The 16,927-nt window shown below is 51.7% G+C and overlaps 1 protein-coding gene across 1 annotated transcript in view; it reads left to right on the top strand.

Annotated features, from left to right (window-relative positions):
- LMCD1 (LIM and cysteine rich domains 1) overlaps positions 1 to 16,927 on the top strand; it is a 57,356-nt gene that overhangs the window by 25,628 nt on the left and 14,801 nt on the right. The window contains exons 2-4 of the mRNA XM_082848619.1: positions 3,229 to 3,317; positions 9,922 to 10,177; positions 16,491 to 16,820. Coding sequence (XP_082704745.1) covers positions 3,229 to 3,317; positions 9,922 to 10,177; positions 16,491 to 16,820 — 675 coding nt within the window. The remainder of the gene's footprint in view (positions 1 to 3,228; positions 3,318 to 9,921; positions 10,178 to 16,490; positions 16,821 to 16,927) is intronic.

Below are 16,927 nucleotides of genomic sequence, written 5' to 3'. Positions count from 1 at the left end.
TTTTCCCTTCGTCGATAAACAGGATGGTCATTTTCTGTGTCAGGGAGAGCTGGGTCTGTCTGCCTCCTTGGTGAATGGCACGTAGCGGTAGCGGACAAATGTCTGTTTATTGTGTTAAACTGTCAGCCAGGAGACCGGCAGCAAGTGTGGCCTGAGGGCCCAAATCGGTTTCTTCCTCGCAAGGCCATTTAGTTTTCTCACCCACGGACTTCTGCTGTCATGGAAACTGTCCCACTAGCAGGATAGAGACTCAGCCCAACCCTGCTTCCTGCATCCAGTGAGAGAGGCAACATTTATAATCATGAAACAAAGTAGACGATAAGAAAGTATATGGGGTGTGCAGTTAGAAAAGCAGTTCCTCTGAAGTCGCCTACAACTCTGAAGCTGGGAAAAAAAATTTTTTTTGAGAACATCTGATTCAGAGTATGTTTATATGAGGTATACTGACAACAGCAAACACTCGGTGCGTAATAAGTGCATGCTAAGCCCTTTCCGTGCGGCAGCCCATTGAACCCTCTCAGTGACTCCAGGGGGCAGGGTGGTTCTTACTGGCCCCATGACACCGATGAAGAAACAGACTCCACGAATCACTCACTGGCCCAAGTCCAACAGAAGAAAGGGACAGAACTGGGACAAAAATGCACACCTCTGACCCCGAAGCCCGGACCTCTTGACTTGAAACAGCTGCCTTCTCCTATCTCTCTTGCCTCTGTCATAAGCTAGCTCTTGAAAGGCGCTGGACGCCCCGGTCCATCCGGCGTCCACCATTTTTATTTGATCATATAATCCTTCCCACCTCCGCCATAAGCCACTTTGTAAGAGCCCACAGAACGAGGATTCCACGCAACAGGATATGGGCCACCCCGATCCAGGCCAGTTTTCTCATTTCCCAGAGGACCACCTTGGGCTGGGCAGGGAAACGACTCGCCTCTAGCTGCACAGCTAATAAATGTCAGAGTTGACACCACAGAGCCTGCCCCCCGACCCACGGGCCCGAGCTCGGCTGTACTGGGCCGCCTTGCATCTAAACCAAACCCTGAGCCAGCAGTTCAGCTCTCCCGGCCAAGCATCACGACTAATCCCCTTGTAGGCTGGCTGTTAAATGCGACAGTCGTTAGAACAGTGCTCCAGTGGGCGGGGTGATTTGCCACTTAGGAAATTCTCCCGCGTAGCTCTTCTGTTTCAGGCTTTGCTGCCTCCGGGTAAACCTAAAACCATCCAGTGATGAAGCCTGATTCATACATCATACACCTCCCCGCAAAACTTCAAATCATTTAAACATGAAGTGTTATGGGATCGTTGTATTTCAGCTAGTAGAATCCAACGTGTCAGGAACAACAGGCAAGGTTTTCTACGCCAACAGCTTTAGGGAGCAAAGTCGCACCCACGAATGAGAGTTCCCCAGCTCAGACAACGAGACGGTGGCGAGCATCGTCTTGGTTTTCTATTTTAACATGACTCTAGCACCGAATAGGCACAAATAGAAACATGCATCCCTTCAAATACGTGCCACATGGCTCTTACTCCCAAGGCTGTGAAGGTGTATTAGACAGAAGAGTGAAGTGTCTGAGGATGTGGTATAAACAGCAGTCACCACGCAGGAGGTGTGGAGCTGGGTATTATCGCGGGAAGACTTGGGCGGGAGAAGAGAAATATTGTGAAGGATAACTGTTTCTTCCTATGTCCTTCTTTGAATCCTGACACTAGCAATGAGGACGGGCTCACGACTTGTCTTCTCCCCACTTACAAGCAGAGAGAGTAGAGGTGTCATGCCCCACAGAGCATGCTCAGATCGTGACACCCTACCCACCCAGCCCTTTTGTACCCTTCTGCCCTTGCATACCTCCTCCTTCTGCTAGGACCTCCTTCTCCTCCTTTTCTGCCCGCTCACCATGCACAGCCCCAATCCTGAGTCACCGCCTCTGAGAAGCCTCTCTGGAATTCCCATTCGGGTTAACACCTTCCTCTGTGCTCCTAAAGTCTGTGTGCAAGATAATAGCAGCTACCATTTGTAGTGGCTAAGGTGGCTGGGCACATTACATGCGTTATCTCTATACCCATTTGACAGGTAAAGAAACTGAGGCTCAGTTTGTCCAAGGCCACACGGCTGTTAAGTCACGAAGCTGGGTGTGGAATCCAGGTCTCTCAGGCTCCAAAGTCCATGTCTTTCTACTACACCACAGGCAGCTGTCCTTGCCTCAAACTAATCCCTTCCCAGGAAAGGGGATAAGTATGTGTTTCTCCATCTCCCCCTAGACTGTGTATTCCTCTAGGGCACCGCGAGTCTTACCATGCATCCCTGTGCCTGGCACATAGCAGATGCTAAATAAATGGTTAAATGAATCAACAGTTTGTTGAATGAGAAGCTTATCCCTTTATCCCACAAGTTGATGGAACACTGCTTCTGATAAAATCCTAGTACATGTGGTTCCCATCCCAAGTCAGCACCCACCCCCAGTGGAGAGTCAGGTCAGTTTCTCAGCTGGCAGATCCACATACTAACCCACCGCTTCTCCAAGTTTCATGTCCTATGAATCTCCTGGGAATTGTGTTAAAGTGCAGGTTCTAATTCGAAAGGGCTGAGACCCTCATGGGTGGGGCGTTTCCTGCAGGCTTCTGGTGATGCTGCTGGTTCGAAGACCCCATCTGAGAGCCAGCCGGGTCTAAATACATCAGCAAGCAGCAGCCGTGCACTTTGGTTACCTGTGGCTGGTAATGAACAATAAAACCTGTCTCATGCGTCGCGCTCCTCCCAAAAGACGACCGGATTTCAAATGCTCCTGATTTCCCGTGATTTAGCAAAATATTTAAGCTATGCTTTGAGCTGTAAACATTTGGCAGCATGACCCTTTGTTTGTGCCTGTAGCTTTGGTATAATCACACCCTATCAATAAATCACAAATAAATGAGAGACAGGAGGCACTCACTGGAAGATTCCATTCCAGTGACAAGTGGATCAGGGGAGCGGGTGAGGGTTGGGGAAGGCACGATGAGCCCCAGGGCATTTCTGCTGGGAAAGTTCCACCCTTCCACACTTGCCTAACCCATGGCCACTTTCCCGACTGGTCTCCTCCATTCCTGGTAAACAGTAAAGTGATGGCTTATTCATCTCGAGACCTTTGAACCCCACACAATCGCTTTGCTGGCATGCCAAGTCTTTAGAGGTCAAGCATCCCTGGTCCAAGACGTTTGGAAGGAAAACACCCTCTTTTCTGTCTCCTTTTCCAGATGTCCCTGGGCCAGCAGCAGTCAGCAAGAGGTGTGCCTTGTCTGAGATGCAAGGGGACGTGTTCGGGCTTCGAGCCACATTCATGGAGGTAACAGAGTTTGTCAGGAGAGGCTCTGCCTGCCTTCATTTCTTGGCTGTCCTTTCTGGGAACCCTGGTCATTCTCTGATGGGACTGCTTAGGATGCATGTGTTGCTGGTGGACCGGCTCCGGGGTGAATGCCTTCTTGCTTGGCTTAATTCAGAAATGACAGAAAAGCCCTTGAGGGGCCAAGATGAAGGAGGAGTTCAGGGCTTTATAAACCATTTCCAGGTGGAGGCTGCCAAGCTCAGCCCGGTGAGGATGCTCTGGGAAGCGGTGGGCAGTTGTTAGCTGGTGCCTGGTCCACGCTGGGTAGACCTGTCTGTCCTGGGGTTTGGGGTATGGGCTTCATCTCCCCCTCCTGCACCATCATCCCCCTGGGGTTCTGACCAAAGAGTGCCCCTGGGACAGAAATAAAAATCACTGTGTCCACAGTACTTAAAAACCAGGACCTGGTATTCACATCCAAGGCAGGAGGGCTGTGAGATCCAGCTGGACTTGGACTCACAGCGCTGTTCTTTGTTTTTTTCATTGAGGACTCTGAAAACAAGAGGTAGGGCTGCTGCTCTGCACAGTCCCCAGGCACTATTCACATCAGCATCTGTGTGGACCATATGCCCTGGAGGTGTGCAGGGCACAGCCTGGGGGACCGTCCCTGCAGCCCTGGGAGAGAGGCTAAGCCCTGTAGGGCACGAGAGCTAAAAAGGAGCTTTTGTCTCCACTGCCAGAGGGTTGCCTTGGGCACTCAGTGGAGGAACAAAATTGGGGAGATGTTTGTCTCAGAGAAGTTGATTTCCGCTGTGAGATAGCAGTTACCAAAAATACTTATTGAGCTGAGCTAAGTCTTTTCTACTTAAATGCTAAAATAACCCTAAGCAGGAGGTACTAGTATGTCCACTTTACAGATGAGGAAACTGAGGGTGGGTAATGGGGGCAGAATTCGGACTCAGGTCTGTATGAAGCCCCATCCCACACTGTCAACCATTCTGCATGCAGTACTGCGGTCCAAGCACAAGATTGTTCCTTGACGCTATTCCCAGGCAGTCCCCACTTCGGAGGAGCTCATATGGTCTTCTGGACGCCAGGGACTGTCAAGGTCATCCAATCCCAACACCCGTCCCCTGCACAAATTCCTCCCACAGCTAGGATGTCCTTCCAGGACGAAGAGCTCCCCACGCATCTATTTTGGCCACTTGAGCTCTTTCTGGCCTTGAAAAGAGGCTGCCTCCCTATCATTTCACCCCGTTGGTCCTGAATCTGCCACCAGGGTGTCAGAGAACAAGGCTGGCCCCTCATCAGCTCTCTGAAGACAAGCAAGGATGCCTCCCTCAAGAGTTCTTGGAGCTGAGGGATAATGTTCCCTAAATGCACACGTGGCGTCAGTGCAGTAATGTTTCCATTCTCTCAAGGACCACAGTCCCGCGCTGCTATCTGGCATCTGCAAATGGGTGTTTGATATATTTTGTCTGGTTTCCTAGTTGTTTATGGCAGGAGGGCAATTCTGGACACTGTTCCTCTCGGCTGGGAGCAGAAGCCTCTCAGCATTGTTTTCATCCCACTTCCTCATCATCCTACAAGTTCTTTGAACGTCAAGCGAACTTGTCCTTGAGAAACACAGACTGCAGCTTTTAGGTCCTGCCCATCCAGTGTCACCTTGGAACAACCTTAATAGGGACCTAAATTTCAGGCTTCGTGGAGCAGTGAGGTCGCAGAGCCTTAGCAGGGAAACCGTGTCAAACCGTTTTTATGCTTCAGTTCTCATGTTCTCAATAGTTTGAAAGATATTTAAAGGGTCAGAGTGGCAGCCAGTCTGCTTTCATGGGAAAGTTTCCTAACTAATAATCACGGGACAGAATTCATGTGCTGACTCTGCTTGAATAAGACACTTCCCTTCTCTAAGCCTCAGATTTCCCATCTGAAAAATGGGAAGCTTGGAGCTGGTGGGCCCCAGGATCCCCTTCCAGCTTTACAATTCCATAGTTTCAGGCAAACTGTCTGGAATCCAATTACGGATTCACACGGTTGGTATAATTAGAATGGTCTTCGTATTCGCAGCACAGAATAAGTAGAATTACTTAGAGAGGAGGGTACAGAGCGAAGACAGAAGCAGACTTTCAGAACAAACATATCATGGAGATGGAAGGGGAGGTCCCCCCAGCAGCCTTCAGCGTCCCGCTTTCCAAATGGCCGTGCCGGACTCCCTGCCCGCAGGGGCCAACCTCACAGGATGCTGAGCTACCATACACGGCGGAGGGAAGCGGGCCTCCGGAAGGCCAAGCTTTCCAGAGAGCCCAGGGCAAGGCTTCCCCCTCGCATGCAGACTTACCATCATCGTCGTCGTCATTCTAATAGCTTTATGTTTTAAAGCACACCGATTTCAGTGAGCAGAGGGAAAAACCCTGATCTGAGGGAAGCAGGGGACATACTATGAAAAACGGAAGGGAGACCACTGGCTCTGCAAATTACAAAATTTTACACCCTTTGGGGGTCTCTCTGGATAGATTCCCCCAATCTCCTCATCGCGGCACCCCTTTGATGTTAATTCTGCTCCTCTCACCAGGGTCAGGATCTTCATAGGTGGCTGCGCAGTGATACAATAGCTGGGCTTCCTGTGCTCTTGGAGTGACAACCTATAGAAAGTCAGCCTGAGGTGCCTAAGTTCCTGAAAGGGACATACTCATGCCTCTCGCGCTTTGGGGTGCGTGAGAATCCCCTCTGGAACAGGGACGCGAGTGCCCGGGCCGAGATCGCACTCCAGACGCGTGTATCTAACTGGCGGGGGCCGAGCGGGGCATCCCCAAGTTAACACAGCTCCCCAGGTGATTTGGGTGTGCAGCAAAGCTTGAAAATTCATCAACTAGATCAGGGGTCAGCAAACTTTCTTTAAAGAGCCAGATAGGGCTTCCCTGGTGGCGCAGTGGCTGAGAGTCCGCCTGCCGATGCAGGGGACGCGGGTTCGTGCCCCGGTCCGGGAGGATCCCACATGCCGCGGAGCGGCTGGGCCCGTGAGCCATGGCCGCTGAGCCTGCGCGTCCGGAGCCTGTGCTCCGCAACTGGAGAGGCCACAGCAGTGAGAGGCCCGCGAACCGCAAAAAATAAAAATAAATAAAGAGCCAGATAGTAATCGTTTTCAGCTTCACAAGCCACATGGCCTCTGTCACACCTATTCAGCTTGGCCCTTGTAGCAGGAAATCATCCATAGACAGTAGGTAAATGAATGAATGTGACTGTGTTGTAATAAATCTTTATTTAGGGACACTGAAATTCAAATTTCTCATCATTTTCATGTGTCCCAAAAGAGTTCATAGGCCATATAAAAAGAGGTGATGGACTGGATTCTGCCAGTGGGCTGTAGTTTGCCAACCCCTGATATAGACCAACCCTCTCATTTTACAGATAAGAAACTTGCCAGGGGTCTGTGGTGGGCTAGTGTTCAGGCTGGGATTGGAGCCCAAGGCCATGCCATTTCCATAATTCCAGGTTGCCTATGACAGGTTGCAGAAATGGCCATGGTGACACCATTGAGGATCTTTCCAGATGTGTCTGTGTCCCCTGCAATCTGGGTGCCTGGAAAGAGCGGGGTGGGACCAAGGGGGTGTCCGCCTCATCTGTAAAGTCTCAGAAACGTGTCTGCTGACATGAAGAGCATGAAGAAAGGAAAAATAATGTGGACACAATCTCAAAGAACATCTGTTTGTCAGCATTTTGCATTTCAAAGCGTTCTGCGTTCCCAACGCCTCGCACAGCATCCTGAGCGTCTACGTGAACCAACAGAGCAAAGGGCAGCTTCCTCCCCCGCTTCCACGTATGGAAGGTTTGGGGACGTCAGAGGACCCGGTGGGACACTGAGCTTTCCTTCACTTCCTTCCTCGTCTTCCTCTCTGCTTCCTGCTCTGCTGCTGCCTCCCTCACCCCGCCCCATAAACCAAAAGTGCCCTCACCTGTCTTCTTAAAGAATCAGTGTCCTCCATGACTGGCTCATAAAGAATATCATTGGGTCATGAATAAAATGCCCCAGTTCCATCAAACAAGCCACCCGTTCTCACGAGCACGAAAAGAAAAGCCTTCTTGCATTTGCCCTGTACCGTCTTTAGGGTCCTATTCATCTTGAGAGATAATTTCTCTGGAATTATCATTGAGATCTGCGATTTTAACATGTCTCAAATGGCAGCCCACTGAATGTGAACTTGGACTGGAAGCTTCTCCTCAAATAATGCTGGAAATGCTGCCTTCTCTTCCCCTTAATGTCACACTGCACACCCGTGCCTTGCACTGAAGAAATGTGTTTAACCTTCTGTAGCCTGCTGACCTCCATCACCGCTGAGCCCTTTCCCTGGGCCACATCCTGACCTCCTGGGGGAACGGGTCCAGGCAGCAGAACCGCCCCCCCACCCAGAGCATCTGCGACTCCCACGTGAACTGGTCCAGGCAGCAGAACCGCCCCCCCCCCCACCCAGAGCATCTGCGACTCCCACGTGGCCCAACCTGATTCTACCTTATGTTATGGTTTCCACCTGATTTTCTCTCCCTCTCCCACCCCAACTGCAGTCTCCTTGAAGGTTGTGATAGGGCCTCCTTCTTTTCACATTAGACTAGGATTTCTCAACCTCAGCACTACTGACATTTGGGACCGGATAATTCTTTGCTGTGGAGGGAGCTGTCCTGTGCATCGTAGGATGTTTACCAGCATCCTGGCCCCTACACTATAGACGTCATAGCACCCCATTGGGACTATCGAAAGTGTCTCCACACTCAGCCTTAAAAAAGAACAAAATAATGCCATCTGCAGCAACATGGATGGACCTCGAGATTGTCACACTGAGTGAAGTAAGTCAGACCCAGAAAGACAAATATTATATGATATTGCTTATATGTGGAATCTAAAAAAAGGGTACAAATGAACTTACTTACAAAACAGAAGTAGAGTCATGGATGTAGAAAACAATCTTATGGTTACCAGGGTATGGGGGGTGGAGGGATAAATCGGGCGGCTGGGATTGACATATACACACTACTATATATAAAATAGATCACTAATAAGAACCTGCTGTATAGCACAGGGAACTCTACTCAATACTCTGTAATGGCCTATATGGGAAAAGAATCTAAAAAAAAAAAAAGAAACTAACACAACATTGTAAATCAACTATGCTCCAATAAAAAGTTTTTTTAAAAAAAGTGTCTCGGGCTTCCCTGGTGGCGCAGTGGTTGAGAGTCCGCCTGCCGGTGTGGGGGACGCGGGTTCGTGCCCCGGCCCGGGAAGATCCCACATGCCGCGGAGCGGCTGGGCCCGTGAGCCATGGCCGCTGAGCCTGAGCGTCCGGAGCCTGTGCTCTGCAAGGGGTGAGGCCACAGCAGTGAGAGGCCCGCGTACCGCAAAAAAAAAAAAAAAAAAGTGTCTCCAGACATTGTCAAATGCCCCCTGGGGACAGATCTGACCTTGGCTGGGAACCACTGATGTAGACCATCAAGGCATGCGTCTGGTAGCCCCATAGTCAAAATTTGTGCTAAATGATTAAATGCATCAGTCTCCTGAGTTTAGAAGAGAAAAGAAGGGTTCCTCCAGGCAGGCCTGGCTGTGAAGCACCCATGCAACTGCCCTGACACGTCTCTGGCTTAGGCCTGCCCCATCCCGCGGTAGGTCTTGATGTAGCTCACTTGACCTGACAAGCTCTAAATCGCGTGTGTTCCAGCATCTGAGACACAGCACGCCTGAGGGGACACGGCCAGGAAGGGAGGGGAGCGGTTTTCCTCTCACACTGGGAACCCCCTGGGTATCTAAACCTTAACAGCAGGACACAAAGCAGCCAACTGCTTCTGTTTTTAATTGTCAGAGGGAAGTGTCAGGCCTCAAGTCACTGTGAAGCTTCCCCAGGACGCTTTTTCTTTTCCCAGCCCCAGGACAAAGCGTTGGCAAGGGACATCCATCTCTCCAGCCCGACGGGTTTCCTAAACTCATTCCCTTCCCCCCAGGTCCTGTCCACCCGTTTCCTGAAGAAAATTTCCAGCTGTATTTTAACTTCAGGATGAGTGCTAAAGAGTTTACAAGTTGCTGAAGCTCTGAGGCTCATGAATCTTGGGAGACAATTTCAATAATTCTTTAGAGCACGGATCGGTAGACTTTTTTTTAATAAAGGGCCAGAGAGTAGATATTTTAGGCTTGGTGGGCCACGTGATCTCCGCTGCAATTACTTATCTGCTGTTGCCGCCCAAAGACAATATGTAAATGAATGGGCATAGCTGTGTTCCAATAAAACTTTATTTACAGAAGCAAGTTGTGGGCCGGGTTTAGCCCACAGGCTGTGAAGACTCCTGCTGTAGAACATCTCCAGTGATGAACCAGCCTTTGCCACCCCAGTGACCAAGAGGAAAAATGTGCTGCTCTTTTTACCCACGAAAGTCCTACCCACATTCCCCACAGATAGATAGGAAGACGTGAGTTTCTGACGTCAAAGGCCTTTTGGGCTCCGGTTACCATTTGTCTGCTGCTAACCTTTTCAAGTTACTAAAGTTAAACTTTGAGCTTGCTTTCCAAAGCGTAGGCGCTGCCAGCGGGAGATTCTGCCTCTCTTTTCTGGAGGTTGATCTCACTTGTCCCCATCCCACCCCCCAGGAAAATGTGCAAGTCATGCAAATGCAGTCAGGAGGACCACTGCCTGAGCTCGGACCTGGAAGACGATCGGAAAATTGGCCGCTTGCTGATGGACTCCAAGTATTCCACCCTCACGGCCCGAGTGAAAGGCGGGGACGGCATCCGGATTTACAAGAGGAACCGAATGATCATGACCAACCCCATTGCCACCGGGAAAGATCCCACCTTTGACACCATCACCTATGAGTGGGCTCCCCCTGGAGTCACCCAGAAACTGGTAAGAGAGCTTCCTGCAACCAAGTGGTTGTTTCCCTGCCCTTGTAAATAGGAGCCGTGCCACAGGTTCCTGGACGTCAAAGACGAGGTAAGAAGTGGGCAAGTTTGCAAAAATGGTAGGAAAATAGCTTTGGTTTCGAACCTGCTCCTGCCTCACTCTGTGATCTTGAAGTGAAAACTGTCTGGGCCTCAGTTTTCCTCATCCATGAAATGGGTAGAGGTGTTCACGTGAATTCTAAGGGGCCCTTTCAGCTCTAGTACAGGGTTGCTCATGGTTCCCTTTAGGTTCCCCACTTCTGAACAGAGGATGGTTTATTGTTCAGAACTCTCAGAGTGCTCATGTTCATCCGTAAGTTCCTCATTTTCCCTCAAAGTGGCCTGGGATGTGCCCTTTGCAAGTCTCGGGGAGAGCACAGGAACACTTCTCTCTTCTCCCTAACTCCTGGGCTTAAAAGAGAGAAGTAAATTGGCTTTACACAACCCTAGGGAAGAGGCACCCAGAGAAGGACAAGGCCCAGAGAGAGCAGGTGACTTGCACAAGGTCACCCCGTGGCTGCCCCCTAAAAGGACCCAAGCAAAGTCCCCATGCACAGGCCTCACCCCAGACCATTAAATCGGAAGCTCCAGATGGCAGGATCAGAGTTATCAGTCACGAGTATTTAAACGAAGCCCCAGGTGATACCCCATGTGGGCCCCCTTCAAGACCCAGAGCAGTGGACCAGCGCCCCTCAAATTTCCACAAGCGTAAAAGCCATCTGGAGAGCTTGCAGAAACACATCGAGTAGGCTCAGGGCCGTTCTGAGAATCTGCAGTCCCGCCAAGCTCCCAGGTCATGCCGATGCTGCCGGCTCCCAGAGCACACCTGGAGTAGCAAGGACCCAGATGATTTCTACAGGTTAGTGAGATTAAAAAAACCCTACAGTGTTAGAGATGCAAGCCTGACGTTGAATTCCATCTCTCCTGGGAGAAAAGGAGAGCCTTTTGAGACCCGTGTGTCCCTGTCCCTGCGGGCTACGCCCCCTCACTGAGTACCTTGCATGGTAATGACCTTCCACCTTCCTGCCCTGGACCACTCTACGGCAGGCCTGGGCTCCCTAGGCTCTTGCCCTCCTCGGGGACTTTGCACATGCTGTTCCCTCTCCTTGAAACATCCTTTCCCGGTTCTCTGCATGGCTGGCTCCTTCTGCCAGTCCTATCTCAGACAGGCCGTCCCTCACTACCCAACCTGTGGAAGATGTCACCCATCCCTCTACTACATTTCTTCTCTCTCCCAGTTCTCCATGGTTTCTTTAGAAGCTCTTATTTCGAGCCGTCATTGTCTCGTGCGTGTCTGTGCTTCGTCATCACCTCTCCCCTACACTGGAGTGAAGCCAGGCCCACGAGAGCACGCGCACGCCTGTCCTGTGTACCATCTCACTCCTCGCCTTCCACTGCACAGGGCATGCAGCAGGCTTGAGGCGTATTTGTGCCACGTCGCCTCCCAGCCAAGGACATTCCACGTGTGGTCTGGGGACTGGCACTGCTCCACAAAATCCTTGTGACTGGTCCCCAATCGGAAGCACAGAAATTGAGAATAAATGTTGGGAAAATTTTGTGGCACTTGACATCCAAGTGCGGATGGCTGAGCAGAGCTCCTGCGTGGTCAGCCTCACGTGGAAATCTCATGTGGCCTGAGCTACCTTCTCATCACATGCACTGAGCCCACAAATCATCCTGCAATCCGTGGAAAAAACACCAAACAAATCTTGATCCTTCACCATAGGAGGTTCGAGCAGCACAGTGCTAAGCTGGAGCTTAAGAGGGGGAAAACATCCCTTCTAGATAAAGCGAAGAGAGGCAAAGTTTTCTTGTTTTTTTTTTTAAAGCTTTGCTTTTTGAGAAGCATATTTTAAAAGAACAGTTCAGCCTGCATGAGCTCAGCCACCCTGTGAGGTGAGGGTTAGCTTACATGTGAGGAAACACAGAATGCTGAACTGGACTTTGACAGCTCCAGTGGGTAGGCAGGGGCAGGTCGGGGGCCACGGGGGGCGGCACGGAATAGCAGCAGTGCCGGGTGGTTCCGAACGTGGGTCTGCCCTCCGGCACCCGGGCCTGGGTGAGCCATCAGTGGGTCTCCAAGATGTGAGCGGAAACTAAAGCAAGCAGCTCATAAAAGAGCCAGCTGTGGGCGTCAGGAACTGACTGGTGAAAACCCCAAACGCTTCAGCCCCAGACTAATCAGAGGAAGGCATCGTCGGGCCGTGATTAATGCCGGCTCATAAAACCACATGGGATAAAGGCCGCTCTGTCTGCCCTGCGTCTGGCCTGCCCGAGCAAATCACATTTCTGAGATTGGACGACTTTCTTCCCACTCACCCTTCCGACGTTTTTTTTAATTACCAAGTGATCAGGACTGATTACATTTTGGAAATGGAACTGAATCTTGCTCTCTGTCACCCTTCCCAACCAGAATAAAAGCCAGAGAAATGCTTCAAAGACTAAAGTCTTCAAAGACTAAAGTCACAATAAACCTAATTGCGAGTATGTATTGAGTACTTACTATGAGCCAGGCACTACGCTAAGAGCCACACATGCACAATCGCCTCTGATTTTCCAACACTGTTAGGGCTGTACTATTATTATCCTCATCTACACAAGAAGAAACCGAGGCTCAGGGAGGTGAATGGGTCTTTGAAAGCTAGCCGGGAATTTGTGGGGAGGCAAGATGGAGAAGATGAAGGGAACCAGCATCCATGGAGTATTTGTATATGAAGGATATCAACACCTCACCACTCCCTGTGCGCTGGGTGCATTACTGCCCCCATTTTACAGGAGAGCAAACAGAAGCTGTTGAGGAGCGCATGCAGGGCTGGCATTCACTCATACCCCATCCTCTGCTCCCTTACCGTGGCAGTCAGCGCACTGTCTCCCACTGAGCCCTCATTGGGCCTCAGAATCCTACTCAACACAGCACTCCAGGCTGCCATGATTGACCAGGATTAACGTGTGACGTGAAGCCCATTTGCTCTCTTTGTCTGACAGCTGGAGAAGAATCAGAAAGCACAGAATCAGGACTGGGTTTTCTGATTCCAGAGTCTGTGTGTGTCCCACTGCCCAACACTGGGAAAAGAGCATCCTTCTCCTCCACTTTTCTCTCTGCTCTTTTGATTTCTGTCCTGAAAAAGCCTGGTTCCAGGAACCTCTTCACCCAGTATGGCTGTGCCAGACAGCAAAGCACCAAATGGTTCAGAGAGTTTCTCACGAAAAACTTAAAACCTAAACCAATCTTTCCAACCGATCCTAGAAACGGCATCTTGCTAAAGGTTTGGGAACATGACCGTAGTCGGCTTCGTGGAGAAACACCTGAGAGCTTCTCTTGCAGGCTCTGAGCACCACGTGCATGCAGCTCACTCTGACCCGGCCTCCCTCCCCATCTTCCCCTTCCCGAGTCCTTGCCAACTGATAGTGATTGCCTGAGGGCTGCCTTGAGGTGGGTTCTGAGACCCTCATCAGGGTTGATTAGCAATGTCTGCCATCAGCGTGTGGCTCGGGAGTGTGGGAGGGGCCTCAGGCCAGCCAGGCAAAGCCAGCCATCACGAAACACATGCCCGTGGTAGCCAGATGCTGGGGCCTTGCCAGAGCAAAGGCAGAGAGCCGGTACCCGGCTGGGGCTTTGAGGACACTGTGAGTGCAGTCGCAGCCTCGACCACAGGGCTGACTTATAAAGTCGGGCAGGGAGGGGTGCAGGCCCTAGAAGACCAGAGCCACACACAGATCCAGGGACTACAGCCTCCTGGCCCCAGGCAATGCGTCCACAGCCCCCTCACCCTGAAATGATGACAAAAGGAAACTCCCCCAGAGATTGGGGGACATTTCTTTTCTCTTTGCAAATCATCCAACTTGTAGACAGTCAGGATAGAAGAAGTCGAGACCCAAGCTGCTGAGTTCAAAGCTGTCTCTACCGCATACTAGCTGTGTGACCTTCGGGAGGTTACTTAACTTCTCTGTGCCTCAGTTTCCCACGGGATAATATTAGTGCCTTTCTCCTAGGGGTGTTGTGAGAATTAAATGGGTTAACATAGGTCAGACACTTAGAAGAAGGTCTGGAACGCAGCGAGCAGCACGTAGGTGTTAGCTGTCCCTACCGTTCCTCATACCACTCCGATGGGGGAAGAAAGCAGGCTTCCTAGAAGAGGTTGCTCTCCCATGAGCCGAATCCTCCGTGCGACTGGGGCTGCTTCAGCACTCGGAGTAAGTGAGATACTGGCCAGGTCTGGATGCCCATTCTGGCAGCATGAGCATCGCTCTTGTTTCCACTGCTGCAAAATCCTTCCTGAGATTCTAGGAGCCGGGCAGGCCCCAGGCAAGAAATAGGAAGGGCTGGCAGGGGTATTTCCCCTGCCCCGCCCCTGCTGCATCTCCCCAGGGTCCTGTGCCCTACCGTACCCTCATCCATCTCCTCAGGGCCCTGTGCCCCACCCCAGCCTGCTGGCTGTTGGGCTGCTGCTTCGGATGTCCTACTTCAGACTCCCCCAGGAGGACCTATACAAGCACTCACTTCCAGGCCCCCGCAGGCTCCTAAAACAGAGCGGGCCTGGGAAGCTCTCCCACAAGGGCGCCAAGTGAGTCCTATGCACCGCAGAGTTTGAGACAAGGGTCTTCAGATCTACCCGTCTGGCCTGTTCTCGTCGGAGGCCACCTGCAGTTTCACACTGATCAAGAGAAAAGCCACGGGCTTCCCAAGACACAGCAGGGATCAGCCCCTGCCAGACGTGTCGTCAGCTGGGGGGCCCCCCCCGGGGCTTCTGGTTCTTCTGAGTGTTGGGTGAAGGGCCTGGGACTCTGGCCAGCCAGCCTACTCTGGCCCCTTTTTGGGGCTGCGGACTCGGCTGAGTGACACTGCTCTCCTCTTACTTGGGAGGAAGATCAAGTGAGGTGGCCACTGACTTCTCACAATGGCCCAGACCCTAACGATCATGCTTTCTACCCCGAACTTTGCAGATGAGGAAACGGAGGCCCAGAGAGGCTGGGTGCTTTCTTGATCTTACACAGAAAGCAGCAGCAGGGCCGGAGCTAGAAACCCACATTTCCCGGCACCCCAGGAGTCCGTGCACCACCCAGGCCATTTCCTGCGTCTAGAAGGTGCCCTGAGAGTACGAGGGGCTGTGCAGAGGAACAGGGACGAAGAGGGTATGCGTGAGCCCGCAGGGCCGGGAGGTCTCAGCCGGGTCCCCCGGGATCCAGTGCTGAGCCGCCGAGGGTGGGGTGCTCACAGCCCCCCCTCAACTGCATTCCCACACCTGCCTCTCCCTGTTCTCAAAAGGCTCTTATCCGGAATTCATTTATTATGAAACTCAGCAAACCAGGCTCTGGAGTCGCACCCCCCACCCCCACGTTCTCATACCCTGTTCCCTACAGACAGGCCGCAGCTGGGACTGTCCATTATGAATCGCATTTTCCATGTTGGTTAACACAACTCCAGGGTGAGGCCAGCCTCAAAGATGAGATATGGGGCAGGCAGATTCTAAGAGGGTAAATACGGCAGCAGCCACGGGGGCGTGGGAATGAGGCCGTCTGGTGGGCGAGGCAGGTATGGGTCAGGGTTAGGTCGGGCACAGTGGTGGAGAACAGCAGTCCAGGACCAACAACTGGCCCTTCACACTTTCTCATGCTGTGTGGCCTCGACCTTCACCTTCCCCTAATCTCCCCGTCCCTGGGACCCACCCAAGTGTAAGGTTTCTGCTCATCTCACAAAAGCAAGCAAGCCAGCCAACAGAAGGCCATTGGACAGTCATCCACGGACATATTAATATTCAGATGGTCTAGCATCTGTGCCAGCCCTGTCGGTGTGGAAATGGGACTGACCTGAGACCTGGTCGATTCTACTATTAGAAGGTGCCCTTGCATATTTTTAAATTAATAAACTATGAAATACCTTCTGCCTATAGTGATTTAATTATACTTTGCCAAGAAAAGCGATTTTAAACTAGAGCGACTTTTTTTTTTTTTAAATGAGAAGCATTGCCACGAGGTAAATGAGGTAAAAATATTCAGTTTTGAAGGAAACAAAAATCCTTGTTGCAAAGCCAGCAAATCTAAAAGGAACGTCTACTGAAATTACCCGATTCTCATCGAGAATGTGAATCTGTGAGTGTGACTCAGGGGAGAGCGGAAGCTTAGTTAGGTCTCTTTCCAGTGTTCCCCAAATTCACCCCGTTTCTTCCTTGAGGATAATCCTTGGGTTCTGCAGAGACCTGAAGAAGCCCAGGTCTCGCCAGGGCTCAGATCTCTGCCCAGTGCTTGGGAATCATGGTGCTGGGTCTCCTCTTCCCCAGGGCCTGCAGTACATGGAGCTCATCCCCAAGGAGAAGCAGCCAGTGACGGGCACCGAGGGCGCCTACTACCGCCGGCGTCAGCTCTTGCGTCAGCTCCCTATCTATGACCAGGACCCCTCTCGCTGCCGCGGACTTTTGGAGAACGAGCTGAAAGTGATGGAGGAGTTTGTGAAGCAGTATAAGAGCGAGGCCCTGGGTGTGGGCGAAGTGGCCCTCCCCGGGCAGGGCGGCTTGCCCAAGGAGGAAGGGAAGCAGCAGGAGAAGCCCGAGGGCGCAGAGACGGCCGCCCCAACTACCAACGGCAGCATCAGCGACCCGTCCAAGGAACACGTAAGTCTCTCCCATCCATCCATCCATCCATCCATCCATAGGGTCTGGCTGAAACCGCCCAGGCCAGGGCTGCAGGGTCAGGGCCCCAGCCCCAGGCTCTGTTCCCT

Source organism: Leucopleurus acutus, assembly GCF_964270905.1.
Source record: "Leucopleurus acutus genome assembly, chromosome: 10".
NCBI classification, from domain to species: domain Eukaryota; kingdom Metazoa; phylum Chordata; class Mammalia; order Artiodactyla; family Delphinidae; genus Leucopleurus; species Leucopleurus acutus.
The sequence above is the reverse complement of the archived record's forward strand: the minus strand, read 5'-3'. Positions and strand labels throughout refer to the sequence as shown.